Source organism: Penicilliopsis zonata (assembly GCF_001890105.1).
Source record: "Penicilliopsis zonata CBS 506.65 unplaced genomic scaffold ASPZOscaffold_5, whole genome shotgun sequence".
In the NCBI taxonomy this organism is placed as follows: Eukaryota; Fungi; Ascomycota; class Eurotiomycetes; order Eurotiales; family Aspergillaceae; genus Penicilliopsis; species Penicilliopsis zonata.
Genome location: NW_019208915.1, coordinates 569,558 through 594,637, shown reverse-complemented (window position 1 = coordinate 594,637; position 25,080 = coordinate 569,558). Strand labels below are relative to the sequence as shown.

Here is a 25,080-nt window from a genome sequence, read left to right as displayed (position 1 = left end):
GAGAGAGAGAGAGAGAGAGAGAGAGAGAGTGTGTGTGTGTGTGTGTGTGTATGTGTGTGAATTTCTGACTCTCGAGTCTTCTAGTATCTACTCCGTACTCTGTCAAATGGTACCTTCCTCCTTTGCCTAGACAGTGGCGAGGGGAAATCGCTGACCGAATCCTTCCCCATTCATAGTGGTTGAACCATACCCCACCCAAAGGGGGGCGCAGACAGATTATCAAAAGTGGTCGAGGGGGGAGGTGAGAGAGAGCTTGACGATCTGGGTTTGAGTGACCGACAAATGGACGGGATGGGGAGCCATTCTGGGTTATTCTGGGTATTTTTTTTTTCTCCTGGGCTATGCTGCCATTAGATCAGGCCTTTGCCTCGAGAGACCTGCTCAGATTGACAAGGAAGACGTACCGCCAGATCTGCACCGTACTTTGGCAACACGGACCACAGCCTGCTCGAGGCGAGCCGAGCGTGAGGATGGTTGATTGACTGGGTCGACAGCCTAGACTGACCAGGATGCCTCCATCGGTGGGGAGGGGGAAAGAAGTCGAGATCCTATCAGAAGCAGAAGTCACGAGCAGGGCTGTAACTTGTAAGCCTAAGAAAGCTAGAGTACCACGCGGCTAGACCGGAAGCGGTTGTAGTTAGCGTATATCTCAATACTACATGGAGTACCTCGTTGCTGTAGTATAGTTAGTAGGAGTAGTTAGTACTAAGTATGTAGTATGTACAAGCTAGACTCAGTCTGGAAGACTCCGTAGATGTCTACCTTGGTACAGAGTACTCTACTAATATAATTAACTCAACTAGGAGGTACCTGAGTTACTATATATTTAGTAGAGTAGGTACCTCATCTACCGAGGTTAATTAGGTAGGTACCTAACCCTAAGGCCCTAGTTATTACGTACTCTGTACTCAGATTAACTAATCACTACCATATAGTTAATAGTGTTAGGGGCGAACCAGACCTTAGTCTCTCTCCCTACTTGAGTAGAGTAAGATTCTCGCATTTCGGAGACTAGGGAAGGACCCGCCCGCAGTCCACTCCGGCCCGGAAAGCTAAGCAATGTCCACTCATGTAATGTAAATCCGTCCGAGCATCATCGAGATCCTAATTAGGGCCTTCGGGGGAGGAGAGAGGGGGGAGGGGGGAGTTATTGTAGTAGAGTAATCCGAATAGAGCAGGCCAATGGACAGTCTCGGGTGCCGGAGGCAGTATACTACATATACCACGGACTCACGGAGTACGCCGTAATTGCAATCCTTCAGGGGACGGGGCGGGAGGCTTTGTCTCCCTCCAACCATTATCTCCCCCCCCCCCTTCCCCGCTGGGGCCGGATGAACAAGAGACAAGGCCGAGTGCTTTTTTTTTCTTTCTTTGCGCTGTATCCGATTGTTCTCCATACGAAGTTCTGTTATTCTAGGCGGTGATATGACAACTAATCATTTAGTTGGAGAGGGGACATGCGGAGGTAGGTAGTCTGGTACCGAGGGAAGACCGGCGGCCAAGTCGAATCCAGTATGATGTTTGTATTCCTATTAGAGTTAGATTAGTATCTGGTACCAGTCAATGATAATAAGGTAGCAACCGAACAATACCATTAAGGATGGCGGCCTCCAGACTCACGAGTGCGATATCGCAATCCCCCGTTGGCTGGAGTGTGTCCAGTGGTTAGTTACAGAATTCGTAGGTACGGAGTTGCTCTGGGAGATACAGGGAAATACGACTTGTCCCGTTGCAGTTAGGATAACCGGTACCGCAAGCCATCGATGGCTGAGCCGACCAGTCTTGAGTCAGACTTACTACAGTAGTATACCTCTAGGTACTAGGGAGCTTTGCTACCTGTACAGCGCAGTATTCAAACCAGAGACATTCTGTACGGAGTAAACCTCACCGTACCTAGATAATTCAAGGCAGATAGGTTCCTACCTCTACCTGGGGTTTCCCGGTTCTGGGAGTGCGTGTTCCCCTTGGCTTCTGTCAGGTACAATGCGACTGACTGCAGGAGGTGGTGGGGGTTTGTGGCTACAGAGAAAGAAAATTTGAAATCAAAGAAATAAAAAACAAGAACAGGAAAAAGCAATTGTTGTAATGGCAGGGTTATCCATTATTATTAAATTCTTGGGTTGAGATACAACGTACGGAGTGTTACTTGTGGTACCGAGTACGAGTACGTCGTACGTACTCACACAATAATTTATTATAATAATACATAATAAATAATAATTAAATAACTAGCTAATTGTTAGTAGTAAACTAATTGTTAGTATCTACTAACTTATGTAGTAGTATTATTTTAACTAAAGCCCTCAAGGTAAACAAACCATTACATCATCAACCGTGTGGGGCGAGCACCCTTCTCTCTTCTCTGGCCCAACCCTCTTTTTGAATCATCATCCTGGCCTCCACGATTCGGCCTTCCTCCGTGGCTAAGGGGCCTCCGACCAGACGAATAAGAGACTCGGACACAAGATACCGTCGTCTATTGGATCCTGCCAATGCCGGATGTCGTCAACGCATGGCAGGACTCAGCAGATTGGACTACGGTGAGGAATACTTTCATTACTGGTAGTCAGTACGGAGTACAATACTAGGTACTAATTACCTCTGTTACTCCTGTCTACTAGTTATGTAGTACATAGGTACGGAGTACGTCAAGCTAATGCTAAGTACAGACTACAAGAGAAGCAGAGCCAAAACCCTCCACACGAGTCGCGCCTCCGCAGTCCACAGTCCGGAATCCTGAATCATGATATGAACTCCTGATAGGATCGTGGGAATCAGACAGCCCGATCGTGCGTTGACCGCTAATTCGATCGGAGGATTGTGTTACAAATCGAATGTTGTTATCTGTGCGAACCACAGAAACAGTCTTAGAACCTCCTACGGAGTAATCCTCTGTCCTTGTGCGGAGTTATGGAGTGAAAACTAACTATAATTATTCCACAATACTCTGCACATCCCTGTCCGATGGTGGATAAAAAGTTCCTCTACTACATACTACAGCCAAGCCCCCCCCTGTCGATAGTCGAGACTCGCCTGGTCCGGTTCACAATGGAGGAGGTACCTAGGTACAGGGCACGAGCAGATTGGCAAAATACGCCCCGGAATTCTGGTACTGCACGACCCGTTCAATGCAACCTGGCAAATAATTACGAACAGTCGATTACTGAAGAAACCGGGAACCAAGGGCCAGAAACTGTACGGACCAGTGCATTAACTAGTAAATAACAATTACTATGCACTGAACATCTGATGCCCCGACTCTAGCTAAGTTAGGTAACTAGCTAGGAGGTAACTACGGAGCAGGAAGGTCGGTCTCTAATTTTGGGTGAATGTTCAGCCAATGATCCTAGCAGATACGAATTAATACAGACTACAGGTAGCTACCTACCCTCTATTATAGGTCTATTATTCCGTCTTAGATGTAGTACTTGTAGTACATACTAGTTAACTAGTGACATGGTTCCTACATACCTACTAGTTAAAGTACCTTACTTCCTACCTGTTGGCAACTAAATGACCCATTCGGAGTATACTCCGTGCGCGACCAATATAAATTGATTCTACTCCATAGACATTGAATCGTAAGACAAGATCTCCTCTAGCCACCCAAAAAAGCACGGACTACGAAATTCAACCGTTTCGGACACGATCTAGACCCAAAGCCGGATAATGACTTGAAGTCCAGATCGAATCCCGATGATCATTTGTCGATTGCCCGAATCCAGGCTCTGAATTTTCATTCCAGTCATAAGAAAAAGGAGAAAAGAAAAGAAAAAGAAAAAGAAACCCCCCCCCCCACGGCTCACAATCTACCTGTCATATCTTGAGCTCCCTAGGCCCTTAACTTTTCCCCAATCCGTGACGTGACTCTATCCAAATTTAACCCCGTGAACCACGGAGGAATCCATCTCAATCTGAGCTGCTGCTGCAGCTTGCTCTATTGCTGCCCGTGCGCCGGATAACCCTCCCTCATGCCCCCTTTCCCTCTTCCCCTCAAAGTCAAAATTTAGGTGGCGTCCACGGGAATCAAGCCGAGTCTGCCAGTCATTATGGGATGCTCGCATTGGCGAGAGACACTATTTTACTTTCAAATATTCCAGACAAAGCTCGGTACAGGCCTGTTCTGTTTGTTGCCGATAATAATACCTCGTGCTCCGCTCATTCCGCGTACGCACAACCAGGGGGGGAAGGGGGCGGAAAGACGGGGGGTGGGGACGGTCGGCCAGGGAATAGAGGTCTTTTTCGAAGAAATTTATCGCTTGATGATGGTCACTGTTATTTTAATATCCTGTCAGCAATGGGGCCAGGGGGGAAGGGGGGAAGATAATAATACGGGGATACTGACCAATATCCTCATCTGCGAGCTCGTGTGTGAGTCCAACTCGCTGCGGTTGATGTTTCACCGAGCGACCATAGACAATCGCTTGTTTAAATTGATCCTTGATTGTTCGATGGATGGCATTACACTGTGGTCCAGTCAGAATTTCCCTGTTTTGTTGTATTCCCAAGAAGAGGAAGGACGTACAAAGTCTTCGATGGTGCAGGCGTTGGCTCGCAGCACGACAGGGGCCGTGTAGTCCGGGGCTTTGCCCTTGGGCTTGGTGTAGACTCGTCGGAGGTTGAGCTTCTCCCACATCGATTCGAGCAGCTCGTCGATGTTCCAGCCATGCTCTGAGCTAATCGGGACCGCGTTGGGGATACGGTACAGCAGGTCCAACTCCTCAATCGAGATCGCGTCAATTTTGTTGAGCGCGTACACCACGGGGATGTAGCTTCTGCTCCTGGCCTCAAGAACATCGATCAGGTCGTCAACAGTGGCATCGCATCGGATCGAGATATCCGCTGACGAAATTCGGTACTCGTTCATGACGGCTTTGATTTCCTGGATCTGGGTTAGTTTTGCTGAGGCAAACAATCCTCAAAATAGTGAGAGAAACCCACATCATTGTCGATATGTGTCAAGGGAACTGTGCTTGTAATAGCAATACCACCCTTATCCTTCTTCTTGAAAATGATATTGGGAGGTTGCTTATTGATTCTGATCCCAAAGCCTTCCAGTTCGTTTTCGATGACCTTCTTGTCGACCAAGGGTTTGTTTACATCGAGCACGATAAAGATGAGATGGCAAGTCTTGGCCACAGCAATGACTTGGCGACCACGACCCTTGCCATCCTTGGCTCCTTCAATGATACCTGGGAGGTCGAGAATCTGAATCTTAGCGCCGTTATACAGCACCTGTCCTGGCACCGTCGTCAAGGTTGTGAACTCGTAAGCCGCAGCTATACAAATATCAACATTAGCTCTAGCTCCGTACTTGTCTCATTTCGATGACACAAACCTTCTGAGTGTTGGCCTGTTAATCTGCTCATAAGAGTACTCTTTCCGACAGAGGGGAAACCAATGAAGCCACTGCCTCGATATCAGTTTACAATCTTGTCCATATATAAATACTGCGCAACATACACACTCGCAACACCGGTACGGGCAACGTCGAAGCCGGCTAGAGCTGTCAGTTGATGCCTGTCTTCCGGTTCAATATCGTATCGAATAACTCACCACCACCGCCGCCACCTCCACCGGTTGGAGTCAATAGCTCTCGTTTTAGCTTTGCCAGCTTCGCTTTCAACTGTCCTGTATCCGCACATAAGCTCCTGCCTCATATAACCTCCAAACCGGCGGCATTTCCGAGGCGCATACCCAAGTGAAAGGCCGTCGCCTTGTTCTTTTGAGTCCGAGCCATCTAGAGTATAATCGTATCAGCCGGCAAGCTTCTTCGACACTGGTATCTGTCGGCGTAGGCCACAAACCTCGGACTCGATTTCCTTGATCTATACACAAAGGCCGGCATTGTCAGCTAAGAACTGGCTAGAAGACTGTTTCTCGACGCGGTAGCACTGCACCTTTTCAATCGTAGTCGACATGTTGGCGGCGTAATGGGCGACCCCTCAAAACAATCTAGAGAAAAAAATAAAGAAAACAATAACGCGAAGTCTGCGGTTTCACAGGCTATCCCTCTTGCTCCAGAGCCGTGCCAATCGAGATGTTACTGTTGACCGACCGTGCTGCGGAGAGATAATCTTCAAAATTGTGAACCACCGCCACTTTGCGTCGATCCAATTGGACTGTGAACGAGGGCGGGGTTCTTGCCTCAGGCGATAAGGCTACAAGGCTACAAGGCTACAAGGCTACAAGGCACAAACAAGGCAACTCACAAGTCACCTGCCTTGTACTTTTTCGCAGCTTCCTCAACTTCATTGTTATCACTTCAACCACGTTCTGGATTGAAAAATCTGTTAGCTCTCTGGCATAACTAACCATCATTACTCAGCCACGGCCGATAGTACTTCTGCTGAATCCCCCATTGGGCCCTATCCGCAGTCTCTTTAACTCCGAGGATTCCCGGACGGAGTATGTGCCATGATTGTGTTATAGAGAAATTGCTCCGTACACATCACAAGCCACGAAGCATCATAATGCCCTTTCTCGAGCAGGGGCGCGAACCGCCCGCCCCGCCAGATGACGCTTTCCTCCGGCTTGTCCAGGATCTCAGCCTAGCACTGGGTCCGAGCTCAGGCCTCGACTCGGAAGGTGTCGACCGCCCCCCCTGCACATCCAGCGGTTGATGGAGCAGTACGACTCGGATCCTACGGAGGGGGGGCGCCTTATGCGCTGCGGGATGCGAACAGGGCATATACGCGCAATCTGGTCGACGAAGGGAATGGCAAGAGTAATCTGGTGCGCCCTCCTGGCTTTTCAGACCGTGTCGTCCATTCATGATATATACATAATCGAATTGTCGAACAATTGAAGCAATTGAACAGAGCAATCGAACAAATTTCAACGAAAGAACAGCCCGTTCTGGACTGGAACCCTAGCAGAAATAGTGCCATCCACGACCATGCCAATGCGCATTGCGTCATGAAGGGAGGTCTACCCTGACTGCCTGTTTGATTGCGTTTATGCTGCGTGGGACTAGATCCTACAAGGATCTCTACAAGAAGCCCTCTACACATGGCCAGACCAGGGTAAAATTAAGCGTGGAGAACCGCTTCCGCTCCACATCACCAAAGAGACCGTCCATACCGAGAATCAGGTCACTTACATGTCTGATAAGGTAAGAGGAGTATTATTGAGAGTTCCTCGGGAGAGTCAGGCTCTTCGATCCTAACTGTCTACTCCGTAACTCGGCCTGCGCAAGATCTCCAATCCAGACCCCGAAAAAGTCGCTGTCTCGCTTCATCGTAAGTGAAATTCTCTAGTACTAACTAGTTATAACTAGTTCTTGACAGCTTTTTGCTGTATGTATACACCCAACGCCGTGACGTACGGGGTTTCCCCTTTTTGAGAAATCCACGGCAAAGCCTATGATGAGTAGTTTTAAGCAGTATCAAATAGAGTATTGTACATAGTACAAAGCTGTATTTATTATAATAATGACGAATAAGATATGATATGACTATTGAGTATAGCTACTGACTATTCCATCTGTAATGCTAAGCTATATACAGCCAGACGTAATGTACTTGGAATGTAACTACACGCAAGAGTCAAGATAGTGTGCCTCCCCCCTCCCCAAAACAAGACAAGAAAAAACCTAGACGAGGATCAAAGCCATAGCTCAAAAGCTACGGGTGACTCTGATCTTCGCCTTTCCTAGCGGTCGACAGCCTGAAGCTTCTGCAGCCGCCGTTGCAGCTCCTCGAGCCGGGCTAACGGATTCTATGAAATTGGAGTATAAGTATGTGGCGCGAAGGAGGTGCAAAAACACATCAACCGTGAAACCCACCCAATCCGCCTGGTTTGGAACCCCCTGTGCGGCGGGAAGGTGCTGTCGCTGGTACTGCTGCTGGTCTTCTTCTTGCTCGTCCACCCCGTCCCAGGCTGATGATCGTCGCCTTGGGGCCGGGGTCACCGGCAGACTGGGCCGTTCCGTCTCGTCCGGGAAGTCGGTCACCCGGATGCCCAGCCCTGTCGTCCCTTCTGCTCCCGCAGCAGAAGAAGAAGAGGAGATCACCTGGACGTGTCCCTTCCGCGCTTGCTGCACGGACTGGATATATCGCTGGATCTCTGGCACCTCGTCCCACGCGTTCATCCGGGAATACGTCTGCCAGGACTCTGACAGCCCTGCCTCTGATAGCCCTGCATCATATATCCCCGAAGCCAGCTCTGTGGCTAACGTCTGTCTAGATTCCACGGGTCCTTTGGCGGGGTTGTTGCTGTCAACGATGCTGCTGCTGCTGCTGTCGTAAGCTTTGACATCATCCAGGAAGACCCGTGTCGCCTTGGGCGCTCGGTTCTCCCATGGGAACAGTTGTGAGATCCTCTGAGGCTCTGGTTTTTCAACCGGCACATTATAGTACATGTTTTTGGGGGCCTCCGGATACGATGGCGGCGGTTGAAATAGTTGTATATCCTCCGACATGGTGTACGTTTGCTTCTCTAACGCTATACCCTCGGGCTTTGAATGAAGAGGCGGCGGCTCTCTGTGATAGATTAGCCACATGGATTATCAACACTTGATTATGTGGAGCGAGTTTTCGCTTACCGAGACGCATCCCATTCGGTTTTTGGTGGCTCAAAGCATGGAGACTCGGCAGCTGGAGAACTCGCTGGATGCGGCGGGGGCTCCTGCGTGTGAGGAACAGATCCAGATAGATTTGTCGAGTCAGGCCCCGACAGATCTAGGTGTACCGATGGTGCGTTGAAGGATGGTGGTGCTCCATGATTCTCCGTGTGGTGGGAGGGTGGTGCTTGGTGATGATGAGGACGAGGATTCGGTCCATCCGTGGGGGTAACATGCTCGGATGCATGGACATATTGAGCAACGACATTCCGGATAGGTAGCCAGGTTTGGTCTAGTACAGAAGAGTGTTGTGAAACCGCATGTACTGTCTGTCCTCCTACGTCCATATGTACTACTCGATCTTCCGTAGATTGTGACACTGGCCTCTGTGGAACAGATGATTGGTATTCATGAGCCCCAGAGACTGTCTTAACACCCGAGCCGTGATGATAGGAGACCATGTGAGATGTCGGCTGTGAACTGAGCGAATAAACCGAAGCATGATCTCCTTGAGCAAGCTGGCGACTGTGGCTGTATACCGTTGGCGGGGTGCTGTGCGAGAAGGACGGCTGGAATCCGCTCAAGGGTGTTGTTGGACCGGCCGATGGAGCTTGATACGATGAAGTCTGATAAGATGGAGCCTAGATGACCGTAAACCTTGTGTGATTTCAATTAGGCGGGGTTGTCATCAAACTCACGCGTTCATCCGGTACAGCACGATAATGCCTGTCGTAAATGGACCACCATCTCCCTAATAGCTGATTATAGGGTGACTCGTTTGGAAGCACCTGTCTCGGCTGGTTCCAAGGCTTCTGAGCGCCAATGAAATGGATCAGGCTGATCGTGGCCTGGAAGTGTTTGTACGCGGGGATGTACTGATAGTTCGCGCTAGGCGTGCAGTTGTAGGTGAAGCTCAGGCGATGCCAGTTGGTGAAATGCATGTTCAGCAGGCCTTGGTCGGCGCCGTCGAAACTAATCCCTCGATCGGCAAGCGCCCGCAGAGCATAGTAGTCCTGTAGGTTGGGCCGTAGGACCATCACCCCGCTATTGAAGCAGTCTGGCCAGCCGACGTCCGGGGCCGCCGCAAAGTCCACATCCAGAGCAAACAGCTCATCCGGGGCCCGGAGGGCCACCACGTCGCTGTCGATGTACACAATGCGACGGAACTGGGTCTGGCGCCAGATCTCGACCTTGGTGAAGGTCGAGATCAAGTCGGGCCGATTCATAAGCCAGAGGTTTGCAGGCGTGCCATTGACGATCGGTTGGACCGATATCACATCATCGTATACAGTCTACCGGCCAAGGGTGATCGGTTAGAAAGGAACGTACATCGTGGTTCAATGGTAAAAATAGTAGGGATAGGCACAGTACCTGCAACACAGCGATCGTCTCTGGACGAAGTCTTTCCGGTGCAATGAGCACAACCAGCCTGGCTTTCGTCCCGTTGTCGCGCAAGGAGTGGGCAAGAACCACGGCACCTGCAACCCACGGCAGACCTGTTAGCCATCGCCATCAGACCACATAACACCGAAAACAGCCATTTGTTTACCAGGGAGGTAATTGTCGCTGAGCAGGAGCTGGACACGACCCTCTAGTTAGCATTTGCCGACTACTCAAGCGCGACACCGTCAGGAAACAGAGAACAAACCGTGCAATACGCTGCACCGTCCAGGGCTGCCATGATGGCACACGACGCGTCGTAGCTAGCTCACAGACGGGATCGTAAGGGTCTCTCCTCTCTCCCGGAGAAGCAAGGAAAAAGAGGAATAGCAGGTTGAATAAGAGGAGAAAAACACAAAAGGAACCGGGCTAATCGTCTAATATTAAAGACAGGTCTGACCCTCGTAACCTCGGGGATTGTCTGGACCAAGCCCCGCCCTGCCTACAACGATGACGGCACCAGGGAGACCTTCACGAGGAGCTCGAGCTGCATTGCGAGGAGATGCGGCGGATCTCCCAGAATAATTGACAAGTAGGACAATCAGGCAGGGATCAAAATAGTAAGAGACGCAGGAATACCGGGGTGTTGGAGCGTTGCTGGAGAGTGAGCAGAGAGCAAACGGTTGCTTCGGACGGGAGATGCGAACGGGAAGTCAAAACAGGCCATGCAGGGGTTTGTGGCACGGTACAATCAAGGGTAGAACAGCTTCAGTTCAGAGATAAACTAATTAATTCGTTGAATCTATAGTTCAATTTATTATTCTGGATATTTTAAAGAATAATTCCCATGGCTAACCCATACAACGCCATAAAAAGTGCCTCCAGTCAAGCTATTTATTCCACAATTATTTGCGGAGAGCCACCTCCGCCCCCTGATAACAGGCCCCGATAACCGCGCCAATGTCTTCCTGCTCGCCCTTGACGGCCCACTCGACGGCCTTTGCAAGGGCGACCTGGCTCTCGCGCTCGATCGGGGTGAAATGGCCAGAGCGGGGGAGTAAGACGAGATGGCTCCCCGGCACGAGGTAATCGGCGATGCCATCGAGGCAAAGCTGAGGCTCAAGGAATTTATCGTGACGGCCCCAGAGAATGGTGGTGTTCGCCTTGAGCACGCCTTCGGGCCCGTCATCGAAGACCCCGGCACCACTGCTTGTGCGGCGCATCTCGTGCCCGTCCCCGATGGCGTGCAGGCCGGTTATGGTCTCGAGGGACTTGCGCCAACGACCGATGGCGGCCCCCTCGCGATAATAGCGAGTCATGTGCTCGAAATTGGCCAGCGCCCGCTCTTTCCGCACCGAGTCCGGGTACGTTTCGCCGCCGGCGGTCTCGGTTTTGGCTTCCTCGACCGAGGGGCCGAGCGTGCCGGCCATGCTCTCGGCAGCTTCCTGGATGGTGATGTCTCTGCCACCGTAGGATAGCTTGTGGGAGCCCCTCAGAAGCGAATAGTTTCCTCCGACCCCAAGATACCGGACCAGTGGCATGGGCAAGTGGAAGGCAAACATGTACCCGGAGAGCAGCGATTGTCGGAGGATGGGTTTAATGGTACTGAGAGCCTTGCGCAGCGTGGCTGACGACTGTATCGGGGAGCGCCAGGAAGTTTTGAGCATTTTCGATGACGAAGAGAGGAGTCGGGTGGCATTGGATTTTACCAGGCTGGGCTGTACGAGTAACGCTTTAGTTAGACTAGATAGTAGAAACGGAGTAAAGGCGTATCGGGGGGGGGAAACGTACCAATGGCCCATTTGTCAGAATGAACCGATCCGCCAGCTGCGGTGCCTCAGCTGCCAGCCGCATGGAAATCACACACCCCCAGTCATGGGCGACGATGATGGTTCTTCTCTTTCTGTGGACCAGAACATCGGCTTCATCGCTATCAATGCCGTACATGGCCCGCACCGAGAGAACAAACTCAGTCACACTCTCCAACACATTCGTCGCAGAGTACCGGTCCAGGCTATCGCTCCCTCCATACCCGGGCAAATCCAGCGCGATCAACACGGCAGCGTCGCGAAGGGAAGACGACGACGACGAATCCAGCACGTACCGCCATAACGCACAACTATCGGGAAACCCATGGATGAAAATCACCAGTGGTTTGTTTTCCGTTGTCGGGCCTGCTACTTCGCTCGCCAGATAATGTAGCTTGACGCCATTCCGCAGCGTCAGGAACCGATGTGCCAGTCCGTTGGGAGTCTTGGACAGATTCCAGAACCGATCGCGCGCTAGAATAGCAAGGAGTCAGTTTAATTACCATTACCAACAATCCCTAGAAGTAATTGACCCCCGTACCTAGCTGCAATTCGAGGATCTCTTTTTCCACCGACCGTTTAAAGAAGGAGCCCGAGAAAATGGCAATGGCAAGATACAGGCAGTAGTGGGCGAGGCCATACGCGAAAACAAAGGCCGAGAGGAAGATCTGGCCCAAGAAGCTCACCATGGTGTTTCAAATGAATCCCATCTGATAAGAATCAAGAATGAGAAGAGGGATGAAGAAGGTTGTCAAAGTGGGCTGCAGTGGAGTGAGTTAAAAAGCTGCTGGCTGAGCTCTCTGATAAGCTCGTCGCCAAGTTGATCGCCTCTGTGCCGTCGTCGTCATCGAGAGGGCCGCATAACGTCAGCTCTCTACCTGTATCAAAAAAGAAGAAGAAAATAACGCTCGCCTTTCGAGCTCCTTGATCAGGTATTAGAAATGATGGTCAAGCCCTATTCTGATATGTCATATGTTTGATCGCTGCGATGATCACCCGATTTTGTGCAGGCTTACGCACTTACATAGCGGTGGTGGTCAGACCATAAGGGAATAGTAATTGTACAGGATTAACCTTATCTGAAGGACAGTGTGTGGCGACTCAATATACGGAGTAACTGACGGATAGAATAAATAACTATTAAGGACTCGATTTCGACTCTTCATTTAGTGGTTTGATATATATTTTGGTATTTTTATACACGAGGGTATTCGTCTCTGCTATCTATCGACACCAAACAACAAGGACAAATCTATAGAATCAGCCCAGACAACACCAGCGTTCCTATACACACATTCAAGGCTGGAGACAAAGGGTATTTGATACAGAAACAGGAAGAAGAATATTATAACAACATAGAATCATAGACAGAAAGAAGGAGCAGAAAGGAATTTGAACAGGGGGACCGTGATATCGTCGAGCCTTGAAAGGATGCCAAGACGGGGTAATAATAAAACAAAAATCACACCCGACAAGGAGGGGGGAAGGGGATGGATATGTACAGCGAACAGGAGAGGAGGAGGAGCTTTCTTTCAATAAGCTACAAGGTTTCAGAGGAAGAAACCGAGCTTGGCGCGATTGTCATCGACCAGACGGCCGTATCTGTAAAAGACTTGTTAGCAATAGTCCTTCATTAGAGGCGTAACCTAGGGGAACGGCTTACTCTAGGAGCAGTCGGAAGAACCAGACCTCCAGATCCTCGTTTCGCAAGGTCTGCTGGGCCCATTTCTGTCCCTGGCTTGCCAGGCGCGGGGCGGCGGTGCGGCCTTCGTCTTCCAGGGCAAAGTATCGAATCGCTTCGACATGCTCACTGCCTCCCAAGCTCAGGGGCACAAAGTGCACCCACGGTTTCAGCCATTCATCATGCCATTCCCGGAAGATGGCCACCTTGTAGACCAGGCTGTTGCTCAGCAAGAAGGCGTAATACCGGCCGCTGAAGGCGTTCCCGTCAATGTCCACCAGATGTTTGTATGCCCACGCATCCTGTTGCCCTGCGGGCTCGACTACCTCGAAGAACTCCTCCTGGGCGGCACAGTCGTCCGGGTCACACTGGCCGATGAAGGTGAACTTGACGTCAAAGTAGTTGCCGTAGTCGCGGCGGCGCACCTCCTTGGTCTCCCAATAGCCCTCGCCATTCTTAGCGAGAATGTTGACGGAACCGGGTGCGTTGATGTGTTGAACCAACAGCTGACGATGCTGTCGGCGCCAGCCCCCGGAGCGAGAGAAGCCCCCGGTCGTCGAGCCGCGCCAGTACATCTTCTCCCCCTTTTCCTCCCAACTAACGTCTTTCTCCTCATCGTATGGCACCTTATCCGCCCAATACCAAGGACTCGGGTACAGGATATCCTGGAAACTGGAGATCTTGCTCTGGGAGAAGACGGGGAACAGATCGTGCACGACGTCAAAGGCGTTGGGCCGATCGAAGAAACCAAAGGTTCGCTGGAGCGACGGGGAGAAACAGATGTCTGAATAGGCGGTTGTGTTGTAGAGGAAGCCCAGGTCTCCGTATGCAAACACGTCCGTCTGGTCCGGGGTATTCTCGTCAAGCGATCGCGCGGGACTGTCGGCAGGACAGGAGGCACGCGAGTTGGTCCAAGTGGGCTGGTGAGCGAAGCGATTGAAGCGGGTGGTCCGCACCTCATCAATGCGGTCGCCGCGGTTCATATCCGACGGGCGCGCCGACCATTTCTTGGTCGGGGCCGTGTTCGCCGCGGCGGCAGGAATGGCCTGTTCCTGAGCCTTGCGAACTAGCCGACCGAGATCATCGCTGGGCACGATCACGCGTGGCTCGTCGTGGGTGTTGAAGACCAGATCCATGTCCGGCAGGAACTCCACAAATTTTTCCATCATCCCCGCGGTGGCTTCGCGCTGCCACAGGCGGCCGTCACCGCCACCGTCCACGAAGGTCACCTTGCCATCCCTGACCAGGAGGCCTATCATGGCATTGTCAAAGCCGATCGCCTCGCGGGCGCGTTCGCGGATGATGCGTGGCTCGAGGGCCCAGAAGGGCAGCAGGGCATGGTAGATGGTGTCGTACTCGTCGATCAGCTTGACGCCGCGTTTCTGGGCAAACTCGAACCACTTGTCAAAGTGCGGCGGCGGGTGCATCTGATATCGGCGGCGGTACTCCTTGACCGCGTCGGCCAGTGTGCGCGACTGGCCGGCCCGCAGGGCATCGAACTCGCGGCCGGCATTGCGGATGAGCTTGGAGATCGGGTGCTGTCGATCCAGACCGGACGACAACGAGGAGGAGGGGGTGTTCGCCCCTACGGGGGGGGCATCATTGAACGAGGACGAGGGCGGCTGCAAGCCCGCCAGCAATTCCTCGGGAGGCTCTTCCTGCTCGTTCTGCCTCCGTAGAAGGACGATGGAAAGACCGGCTAGGATGGCGATCACTAGCAGGACCGCAAGTCGTTGAGGTCGCATTCCTTCCTATCCTACCTATCACGGAGCGTCCACATGTGCATCGACGGACAGCATAGAAGCGACGGGGAGGGGGAAGGCGAGCAACCGTCTCTGGGGGGCTGGCGGAGGGAGGGAGAGATGGGAAAACACTTGAACAGCTCAACAACAACGCATCAAAAGAAGCGTCTCCATGCAGGAAAGCAAGCTGCAGTGTCCTTCTACTGGTATTTCTTGCTTTTTTAGCCCCGACAAGACAAAAGTTAGCCGGGCTGTTCAGGGTGGAGAGGGGTCTGAGACTTGAGACTGGGACGGGGCGGCGAGTCCACTTTTTTTCACTGTCGGTGGCCAGTCCAGACTGTGTCCCTTTTGGGGCTCCACGTGAGGCGTTGTGTGACTGTACAGATACAGATCGCTGTGTAATGCTAAAATTGGCGTTTGGTTCTGCAAAGGCAGCTATTGAGGGGGGGAAAAAAGAATATCTGTACTCCGTACTCCCTATGATACTACCATACTACATACCTAGGATAGCATGTAGATCTTGCTGACCTCTGTTATCTGCTCTCCAATACCAATAGGGGTTAATACACGCTGTTATTTTGCAATGTAATGCCCAGGAGAAGAGGTGGCGCACACGTAATTTCATACGTATCTTGCATTAAATATGTACCGCACTAGTCTCTCCCGGGACTAGTCAGGCCGGGTGGCCATCTGGCTTCTCCGGAAGAAGAAGGCACAGAAGAGCCGGCCTCCTACGTAATCTACCCAAGTTACCTTAGTTCAATCACCCAGGTAATTTATATCATACCCCTAGGAGGTTACCTAGGGACCTGGTAATCAGATCCTCTCAACCGAGTCGGTTCACTCCCATCAGCACCATGTTTATCGCACTCGCCGCGAAGGATTCGAGAACGAACAGCTGTGCGTGGCTCACGTGGAAGTACGCCGCAGCCTCCAAGACCATGACGAGCGAGACGTGCACGAGATAGAAGACCTGGCGGCGCGTCTTGACTGTGGCGCCGCCGAAAGAGAACCCACGAGTCTGCGACGTTGGTCGTGCGACGAGGAGCACCAAGATCGTTGCCACGGCAGCCGCGAGGCCGAGCTGCACGTCGAGGTCGCGGATACGCTTTGACAGGAGGGTACCAAAGGCCGGGTGCGGAGTCTGCAAGAAGAAGAACGCATAGAGGACGGCGTGGCCGACCAGAAGCGGCGCCATAACCAGCCGTCCGACCAGGCGATGGTAGGGTGTCAGAGTCGACTGCGGGAGCCCCGTCAGTACCGACACGGCGGAGGGGGCAATCGGTCTCGCAGTGTCGATATACGAGGCAGGCGCCATCAACACCTGGAGAGGGAGCTGGGAAAGTCCAACGTGGCCTAGCGCTTTGGTGAAGTGCAGATAATCTGGGGGCATCTCCGTCAGCTTCGAGAGTGCCTAGGGAACTCTTCCTCCACACCCGTAGTAGTTTGTAGGGCGCAGCTTACCGTCACCACTTCTCCAAACCGACAGACCCAATAGCCATCCCAGCCAGAGCCCCGTCACCAGGTACTGTTTGCGAGTCTCCATCCCTCCCGGGAAAAGAGGCGAGTTCCACCATGATCGTGGTTGCCGGCGTGCGGCCGCCCTCTTCTCGACGCCCTGGGTAGCAGACAGTTTCGTCTGTGAGTAGAGCTGGTAGCACCGTAGCAGGAGGATGACTGCCACTGCCGTGCCCTGGGCATAGTAGCCTCGGAGGTCCAGCAGTTCACGCCGGCGCTGTTTCTCTTCCTCCGTGAGGGAGAGAATGAACCGCCAAGGCCAGGACGACATGTTGCTCAAAAAGAGTCTCACTCAAATTGATAGCCACCCCCAACTTGATTTTTTTTTAGACCACGTCAATTAAAACTGACAATCAATGCCTGAAGGTTCTCTCAATTTTGAAAAACCAGGGCTGTAGAGTACAGATGGAAGCAAGGAGGCACATATACAACAGGACAGCGAAAGAAGCAATAAGAACCCAGGCAATAGTAATACAGGTGGCCCGATTCGGAGATAGGCTTGCGCAATCTCAAATCCGTAAAGCCGAGACCGAGCAAACAAAGGATTAGACCTCGCATTTAACTATTATTAGTTACCACATATGCTTCTTTTAATTGTCTTAATGACTTGGGAAAGGGGTTCTTCAATAGTACTACTCCATACGTGGTTACTGGTCTGGAAAGCCCGAAGAGAGAATCTACATTCAAAATTCAAAACGCCGTCAAAAAGCACTTCATCCTGGTCGGTGCTGCTGACTATTGCTCTAGATTGACAAAAAGTCCCCGGTCCAAAGTCCGCATGCAGAGCCTCATGTGCGTGTGTGTGTGTGCGTGTGTTATTAAATCTTTCTTGTCCATTTTACCTGTCTACATGCGCATGCAGTGTCATCAACCCTCCACGGGAAACCTACGGCGAGGTTTGCATGATCTCCTCCTGCGTGCCCGCGGCAGTCGTGGCAAAGTACCGGACGTCCACATCGTCGTCCTCTTGCAACTTCTCCAGACTGGGCAGGATCCGTTGCTGGATCAGCTCCTGGCCCCGAGGAGAAGGCGTTTTGCTCTCACCGGGCTTCTCAGCGTCTGCCAGGGTTCCTTCTGCGGGAATGCGACGCAGTGTGTCGACGAGCACAGCGTACGACTTGGCGACATTGAAGCGAATATTGGGGATTTCATCCCCAACAAGCCCGTCCAGGATGGGAAGGATCGAGGTTTCAATGATGTCCAGAGTGACCACAGGGGCAAGGGTCTGTAAATGTCAGCAGAAATGAAAACGGACGAAATTGGTTGGTAAATTAAAAGTGACTGAACTCACAGAAACCGCAAAGCATGTCGTCATCCTGTACAGGTAGTTGGGGTGTTGACCCATACCAACAACCTTCGGGATGATGGATTCCTTAGCCCACTCAACACCGAAGACCTCGGTGAGCTTTTTGAGATTCTGGGTAGCCGCTTCGCGGATGGAGAAGACGGTGTCACCGAGCCATCCCATGCACAGGTCACTGAGCTGCTCATCGAAGAACTTGACACCCAGCTGGCTGGCGAGGAGCGGGATGTATTCGATGATCGCCAGGCGGACACGCCATTGCTTGTCTTCGGCAAGCTGCACAATGGCAGGCAGCAGGGATTGAGAAAGGAGCTCGATGCCGATGACTATAGCAGGTTAGATAGAATTCAGTAGCAAGTATCAGGTGCTTATCATACCGTTGTTCACCAGTTCCAGCTTGGAGATGATGTGGAGACGGACGTCGGGAAACTCATCCTTCAGCATCTGCAGAAACATCGGAAGGAGATGTGCGATTGTCCTTGTAGACAAGATAAGTGACCTTGACATACCGAAATCTCGTAGGAATATCTTCACTCACTGTTCTTTGCCAAGAATGGGCGCAAGGCCGCTAATCTGCGTGCCCAAAGCTGCGCGAACGTGTTGGGAGGGGTCAGAGACAAGATCCTCCACGCTAGTCATGATCTCGTTGAGCAAGGTATCTCGATCAATCAGGTTGCAGAAGCCTGGCGCTAGAGTCAGTCGATAGAGTTATTAAGAGATTAGATGGCAGATTATACCAGGGATTTGTCCAGCGATGGCTGTTCGGACTTCGGCTTCAGTGTCTTTCAGAAGTTTGACAAACGCCGGCACCATGTCGCGAGTAACTACTTCTTCGTGCACGGCTTTGGCAAGCTGTTGACGTATTAATTAATGTATATTGGTGAGGTTTATATCGAAGCAAAAGGGAAAGATTACCTTCTCAAAGCGGTCAGCGACCATGTACCTGACTCTCCAGCTCTTATCTTCGAACAGCGCCCGAAGTGATGTCAACAGGACGCCGTGGCTGGGCTGTTGCTCCTTTGGAATCTCTTCGGCGATGGCGATCAGGATATCCACTGTAAGCAAGCGAACACTGTCTTGGTCGTCACTAGCGAGGTACTGGAAGAGAGGGATCATCTCCTCGATCACGACAGGGGCATCCATTTCCTTCACGAATTTGGCCAGGTTGTTTGCCGCCTGTCTCCTGACCATTGGCGTCTCATCATGTACCAATCCACCGAAGTTTTGTCGCAAAGTCTGCTGCATATTCTGAGTTGACTTCTTATAAGGAGTGCTGTAGAGCCCAGTCGCGGAGACCTTCGAGGTGAACCAGTCTGCTTTCGATAAACGCAGGATCATGGGGACAAAGTGCTCATCAATCTGTTTCTCAGACAACTGCGCGCAGATCTTGTTGAGGGATTCGACAGCCTAGCCATCCTATCAGTAATATCCTTCTCAGAAGACGACGATTCATCCCCACCTTCTCTCTAACCAATGGCTCTTCGATAGCAGCCAGGTTCTCAAGCGGGGAGAGGAGCACGTGTCCGAACTCCGGGCCTCCCACATATTCTGTAAAGTTTCCAAGCTCCTCACTAAGCGCGGTCAAAACCTCGTCCTCGTCTTCAACAGAATCTAGGAACAACATCTGTTAGGTAAACGTCGCGGTTCCCTGTTTTGTGGGACTAACCGTCAAGGAAGGGGACCAGTTCATCGCGGGTTCTTTCGGGCCCCAGAGCCAGAGCAATGGTCGAGAGGCGGTGGATGGCATTGAGGCGGAGGAGAACATCATCGTGCTATATAGTACGGGAAATGAGGGTTAGATATCATATACACTCCCTGCATTCGCCCCCCCCCCCTATCATCGAGGTACTGTACCTTCAGCTCGTCGATCAGGACGGCGATGGGGTAGAGCTCGTCGTTTTCACCCTGGCCCTCCATCGCGGATATGCTTTATAGGTTACCGGTTTGATAGGATAACCACGAGGCGAGGATATGACAGGTCCAAGCTCTCGCAGAGAACTAATCGCAGGTCGTGGCTCGACTTGATACCACGTTCAATAGACTTGGTAAACAATGTAACTCAACCAGTTGAACGATGAGAAGGTTTCATGGACCGTGGGTATCAATATATGCTGCTGGTGCAACGCCAGTTAGTGAGTGATCTTGATCGTAGAGGTTGCGGGTGTGGTGGTCTGCCCAGGGCAATGGTGAGAGACGCTGGTGTGAGGTTTCGTGGGGTTTGGGCCGCCGCAGGACAGACAGTATTACCTCAACAATTATCCCGAGGAAAGCGAAGTGGCAACCCCAAGGAAGCGATCTGTTCAGCAAATTTCTGAACGTCTGGGTGAGAGGAGAGAATTGGCGAGAAGAGTGAGCGGGTGGTATGCGGTATAGGCGAGATCACTGACGGTGTTGCACCAGCAAGGCCCCAAGCGATCGTAGACTTTCCAGCTGGGAGGCGCGACCGGTGTGGCTAGTGAGGGGAGCATGGAGGGGGATGTGGCATGTGGCGGTGCGGCCACCGCCTTCAGAGGGTCAAGCCCCAAAACCCAGAGATAATTCTGGATGACTCGGAGGAGCAGAAATCCGCCGGACAGCCCAACGCTGGTGTTCGCTTCATTTGCTGTGTCTCTGGCGCTCTGATTCCCAGTACGCCTATTTCCTATTCTGCATAGGATCTTGCTGCGGTCTAACTTTGTGCTGACAGTTCTGAAAACCGTATCGGAAACCCCTCACCATGCCCACTATCGCGGTCGACAAGGCGGCGCTCTTCAAGGAGCTGGGGCGAGAGTATGCATTGAAATTTGCGGTGCTTGCTTTGGGGACCCAGTGGGCTGATTCGCCTCTAAAATAGGTATACAACGGAGGAGTTTGACGAGTTGTGCTTCGAATTCGGTATGTTGGACTCGCAGGACTCAATCATCGCGGGGCTTGGGTACTGACTCAAGTAACTAGGCATTGAACTCGACGAAGACGTATAGCTTCCCGAAACCTCATTCTTTTTTGAACCCATAACTTAGCGATTTCACAGACCACAAACTCGGATCGACCGATCGTCAATGGACAGCAGGAGCCCCCTCAGCTCAAAATCGAAATCCCAGCGAACCGGTATGAGACTGCCGTTTGAAAAAGTTCCGATACATGATGAGCTCATATGGAATGTGCTTTAGATATGACATGCTGTGTTTCGAGGGAATTGCCCTCAATCTGAACATTTTCCTGGGTCGCAAAAGCTACCCCAACTACAAACTGGTTGAACCTTCAAACGGGGAGCTTCAGACCCTGATTGTCAAGGAAGATGTGAGTTTCATTGAAGATATATGGTGACACCAGGAACTGAACATCTTCTCTAGACCACTAAGATCAGACCCTACGTGTCTGGTGCGGTTCTGCGCAACTTCAAGTTTGATCAAGCGCGATATGAGTCTTTCATCGCTCTCCAAGACAAGCTCCACCAAAATCTGGCTAGACAACGGACCCTGGTCTCCATCGGAACCCATGATCTCGATACGATCAAAGGTCCTTTCACCTATGAGGCTCTTCCCCCGAAGGATATTCGATTCGTACCACTCAACCAGACCCAGGAAATGAATGGGGAGGAGCTGATGGCTTTCTATGATGTAAGCTTGATTCCCCAACAGGCTCCAACTAGTCTATGATGATACTGATTCTCTCACAGAAAGACAGACATCTGGGGAAGTACCTCCACATCATACGGGACTCTCCTGTCTATCCGGTGATATATGATTCCAACCGGGTCGTGTGCTCTCTGCCCCCAATTATCAACGGTGATCATTCAAAGATTACCCTTGACACAAAGAACATTTTCATTGAGATTACTGCTCTCGATAAGACGAAGCTTGAAATCGTCAATAAGATTATGGTCACTATGTTCTCTCAATATACGTCTGAGCCTTTCACGTAAGTTTTCCAACAATTATCGTTTTGACGAGCCCTGGCTAATAGCCACTTCTCAGCATTGAGCCCATTCGGATCGTCTCTGAGCACAATGGCGAGACACGGACGGTTCCCGACCTTTCCCCGCGTGTCACCCAGGCAGAGGTTTCGTACATTAATCAGTGCTGTGGGCTTAACCTGTCACCCTCGGAGATCTGCAATCTTTTGAAGAAGATGTCTTACAACGCCAAGCCGTCCGCGACCTCTGCCGACCTGATTGACGTGGATATTCCCGCAACCCGCGCGGATGTTCTCCACCAATGCGACATCATGGAGGATGTTGCTATCGCTTACGGCTTCAACTCCCTCCCACGGGCTTTCCCCAATATCTCCGGCACCGTTGCCCAGCCTTTGCCAATCAATAAGCTATCTGATATTCTTCGTGTGGAGGCCGCCATGGCCGGATGGTCCGAGGTCCTGCCTTTGATCTTGTGTTCGCATGATGAGAACTTTGGGTGGCTGAACCGCAAAGACGACGGCAACACCGCCGTCAAACTGGCGAACCCCAAGACTCTCGAGTTCCAGGTCGTGCGCACAAGTCTCCTCCCCGGTCTTCTAAAGACAATCCGTGAGAACAAGCATCATGCCGTTCCCATCAAGATCTTCGAGGTCAGCGATGTAGCTTTCAAGGATTTGTCCTTGGAACGCAAGAGCCGCAATGAGAGACACTTTGCAGCCGCATGGTACGGCAAGAGCAGCGGTTTCGAGGTCGTCCACGGTCTTCTCGACCGTGTCATGGCAATGCTCAAGACCGCGTTCATTACTGGCGAGGAAGGCCTGGAGAATCCTGCGGTGACAGACTCGCAGTACTGGATTGAGGAGCTTGACGGTACGTTTATCAAATATTCCTACTTTCATTCTTACTGTTTCGACACTAACTAACGACCTCGATCTGATAGATCCAACTTACTTCCCGGGGCACGCCGCAAACATCCATGTGCGCATCAACGGTAAGGACCATGTGATCGGCAGCTTCGGTATCCTGCACCCCACAGTCCTGGAGAAGTATGAATTGAAGTACCCCGTCAGCACTGTGGAGTTCAACCTTGAAGTCTTCCTGTGAGTAATGATGGGTCATCAACAAAACCGAGAACTCCAGTGGATCTTGTGCTTGGCCAGGTGATATATCTTTATATGACTTAGTAACTAGATGGTTTGAAGAGTCTACGACCTTTTAAGAAAGTATAAAAATTCCCATTCTTCCATGCTCCTTACCGTAGTACTCTTTACGGTAGATACTTTCTTACTCGTAGGAGAGTATACACATTATAGTTAAAGAGCGATTCGATGGTTGATCGTCTTGGACATATAATGATCTGTGATGGCTGGTGTTGTAGAATCCTACTTAACAGATATTACGCTAAAAGAAAAGGGAAGAGAGTATGTTTTTTATGCCAGAATGTATGTCTGTTCTTTTCCACTTGTCCCTTTTGAACTTTTTTTGAATCTTGTCACCGCAACACTCCCAAGATTCGAGCCAGCTTTTAAATCTTTCGTTCCGGACATCACATGCCTAGGTTTTTCACACCAGGCATCTAGAAGGTAGAGCTATTTATGTGAAAGGGGTGGATTCCCGCGACGACCAAACCAGATAGTTTGGCGGGGTTGATAGCTGGGTGGGGGAATCGGTAGTAGAAGTTCATGATGTAGTTTTATTGCGTGAGGTAGACGACAGGAACGAAGAGGGAAAAAAAATTGAAATTTGGAATTTGAGAAATGCAAAGGACCTAAGGGAGAACAAGAAAATTACTCCTGGGCATAGGTCTCTGCGGTGGCACCCTCCTGGGCCTGAGCAGCCTGCTCCTCGGCAAGACGCTGCTGCTCAGCCAGCTGCTGGGCGGCAAGAGCCTTGGCGCCATAGTCCTGGCTCATGGGCTGCAGGACGGGCTGCTCCTCCTTGGGCTCGATGATGGTGACGGAGTCGGGGAGGGTCTTCTGGGGGCCGGACTTGCCCTCAGGGTCGGAACCACGCATGATCTTGACCTTGATACCAAGGACACCCTGGCGAAGGAGAACGTGGCGGGTGGCGCTGTCGATGAATTCCTTGGCGGGCTGACCGGAGTGGATCATGAAGCCGTCCTAAAAAAAAAAAAAGAAGCGACCCGTTAGCCATGTTCACGTCCTCGGAAACCCGTTCCAAAAGTTTTTGCCAGATCCATTGCAATTTCCCGATGACTAGATTTTCATTTTGGAAAAATCGTTGACAACGTACAGTGAACTTCATGGACTTGGCACGGGCAGCACGGAGCTTGCCAGAAACGACAACCTCGCAACCCTTGGCGCCGCTCTCCATGATGAAGCGGAGGACACCGTAGCAGGCTCTGCGGACGGCAAGACCGTTGAGGAGCTTGTAGCGGAGGGACTCGCACTGAGCGACGGCGGACAGACCGCGGTTCTGGACCTTGGCGGCATAGAGGGAGACCGAGTTCTCGGGGAACTTGAAGCGCTTCTGGATGAGGGAGGTAAGCTCGCGGATGCGGCGGCCCTGCTCACCAAGAACCTCCTGGGTGTGGGTGGCACGGATGACTGTGGAAATCATCTGTTAGCATCCTAACCATCATCATTTATATTTTCCCCATTCTTTTCAATTCCTCCAAGAAATAAATATATCGACCAATCCGCATCCTTCGAATTGACAATGGAGGGGGTTTTTTTTCTTCAAGAAAAAGTCCAATCTTCCATGCGAATCCCTCAAGTATAACTGAAACAAACAAGAATGAAAAGTGTGACGAGCGACGTACTGATATCGGTGACGGTGGGAGTAACGCGGACTTCGACGCCAGAGTAACCCTCCTCAGCCAGCTCGCGCTGGAAGAACTCGTTCAGCTCGGCATAGAAGACACCGTCGGCGACGAACTTGCGGCGCTTCGAAATAGCTCCCTGGACAGCGGCCATGATTGCGTTCCTGTAGGATTAGTGGGATTTGTCGGGGACGCGATGCGATGGTAGCGGAACACCGGTGGTGAGAAATTCGGTCGTGGTCGAAAGTCCTCTAATGTTTTCAGATATTCCGCTGTTAGTGGGGATTCCGGCAGTAGGGCTTGACCTGCCATTTTGGGATAGGGCTAACCCTCGCTTGCGCTCCACGGGCGCTTGTCCGAATTAGGACAAGACTGTTTTATGAGGGCGCTTGGCCTATAACAGTTAGT

General features: G+C 51.5%; 7 protein-coding genes across 7 annotated transcripts; 2 read left to right on the top strand and 5 right to left on the bottom strand.

Moving 5' to 3' along the window:
* Positions 1-3,791: 3,791 nt before the first annotated feature.
* On the bottom strand, positions 3,792-6,068 carry ASPZODRAFT_131203 (hypothetical protein). The gene is made up of 10 exons (XM_022722697.1): positions 5,901-6,068; positions 5,808-5,828; positions 5,698-5,740; positions 5,557-5,631; positions 5,464-5,500; positions 5,339-5,409; positions 4,942-5,279; positions 4,526-4,882; positions 4,346-4,466; positions 3,792-4,272 (listed from the first exon to the last, which is right to left on the bottom strand). The coding sequence occupies exons 1-10, from the start codon at positions 5,919-5,921 to the stop codon at positions 4,253-4,255; spliced, it is 1,104 nt and encodes a 367-aa protein (XP_022582161.1). The 5' UTR covers positions 5,922-6,068; the 3' UTR covers positions 3,792-4,252.
* A 405-nt stretch (positions 6,069-6,473) lies between these two features.
* On the top strand, positions 6,474-7,438 carry ASPZODRAFT_158574 (hypothetical protein; the record flags this gene model as incomplete). Its single annotated transcript, XM_022726360.1, has 5 exons — positions 6,474-6,588; positions 6,653-6,735; positions 6,853-6,915; positions 6,977-7,114; positions 7,199-7,438. 5 exons carry the CDS (start codon positions 6,474-6,476, stop codon positions 7,247-7,249), a joined length of 450 nt encoding a protein of 149 aa, XP_022582160.1. The 3' UTR covers positions 7,250-7,438.
* A 215-nt stretch (positions 7,439-7,653) lies between these two features.
* Positions 7,654-15,177, bottom strand: ASPZODRAFT_151119 (hypothetical protein; the record flags this gene model as incomplete). The annotated part of the gene is made up of 7 exons (XM_022725704.1): positions 7,654-7,719; positions 7,769-8,483; positions 8,546-9,081; positions 9,262-9,855; positions 10,897-11,661; positions 11,735-12,225; positions 13,518-15,177. 7 exons carry the CDS (start codon positions 15,175-15,177, stop codon positions 7,654-7,656), a joined length of 4,827 nt encoding a protein of 1,608 aa, XP_022582159.1.
* A 751-nt stretch (positions 15,178-15,928) lies between these two features.
* Positions 15,929-17,004, bottom strand: ASPZODRAFT_131200 (hypothetical protein). The gene has a single exon (XM_022722696.1). It carries the CDS (start codon positions 16,565-16,567, stop codon positions 16,001-16,003), a length of 567 nt encoding a protein of 188 aa, XP_022582158.1. The 5' UTR covers positions 16,568-17,004; the 3' UTR covers positions 15,929-16,000.
* Positions 17,005-17,367: 363 nt separating this feature from the next.
* ASPZODRAFT_131198 (hypothetical protein) lies at positions 17,368-20,372 on the bottom strand. The gene is made up of 10 exons (XM_022722695.1): positions 20,243-20,372; positions 19,850-20,106; positions 19,662-19,767; positions 19,455-19,606; positions 18,911-19,402; positions 18,733-18,847; positions 18,534-18,678; positions 18,373-18,473; positions 17,984-18,321; positions 17,368-17,917 (listed from the first exon to the last, which is right to left on the bottom strand). The coding sequence occupies exons 2-10, from the start codon at positions 19,910-19,912 to the stop codon at positions 17,579-17,581; spliced, it is 1,851 nt and encodes a 616-aa protein (XP_022582157.1). The 5' UTR covers positions 19,913-20,106; positions 20,243-20,372; the 3' UTR covers positions 17,368-17,578.
* Positions 20,373-20,605: 233 nt separating this feature from the next.
* On the top strand, positions 20,606-22,994 carry ASPZODRAFT_165768 (hypothetical protein; the record flags this gene model as incomplete). The annotated part of the gene is made up of 10 exons (XM_022726727.1): positions 20,606-20,623; positions 20,682-20,764; positions 20,829-20,869; positions 20,930-20,949; positions 21,006-21,082; positions 21,145-21,274; positions 21,328-21,594; positions 21,654-21,895; positions 21,952-22,760; positions 22,831-22,994. The coding sequence occupies exons 2-10, from the start codon at positions 20,712-20,714 to the stop codon at positions 22,992-22,994; spliced, it is 1,803 nt and encodes a 600-aa protein (XP_022582156.1). The 5' UTR covers positions 20,606-20,623; positions 20,682-20,711.
* A 309-nt stretch (positions 22,995-23,303) lies between these two features.
* Positions 23,304-24,827, bottom strand: ASPZODRAFT_131196 (hypothetical protein; the record flags this gene model as incomplete). The annotated part of the gene is made up of 3 exons (XM_022722694.1): positions 23,304-24,010; positions 24,144-24,457; positions 24,673-24,827. Coding segments are annotated over 3 exons (802 nt in total), but the record flags the coding sequence as incomplete, so codon positions are not given.
* Positions 24,828-25,080: the final 253 nt, after the last annotated feature.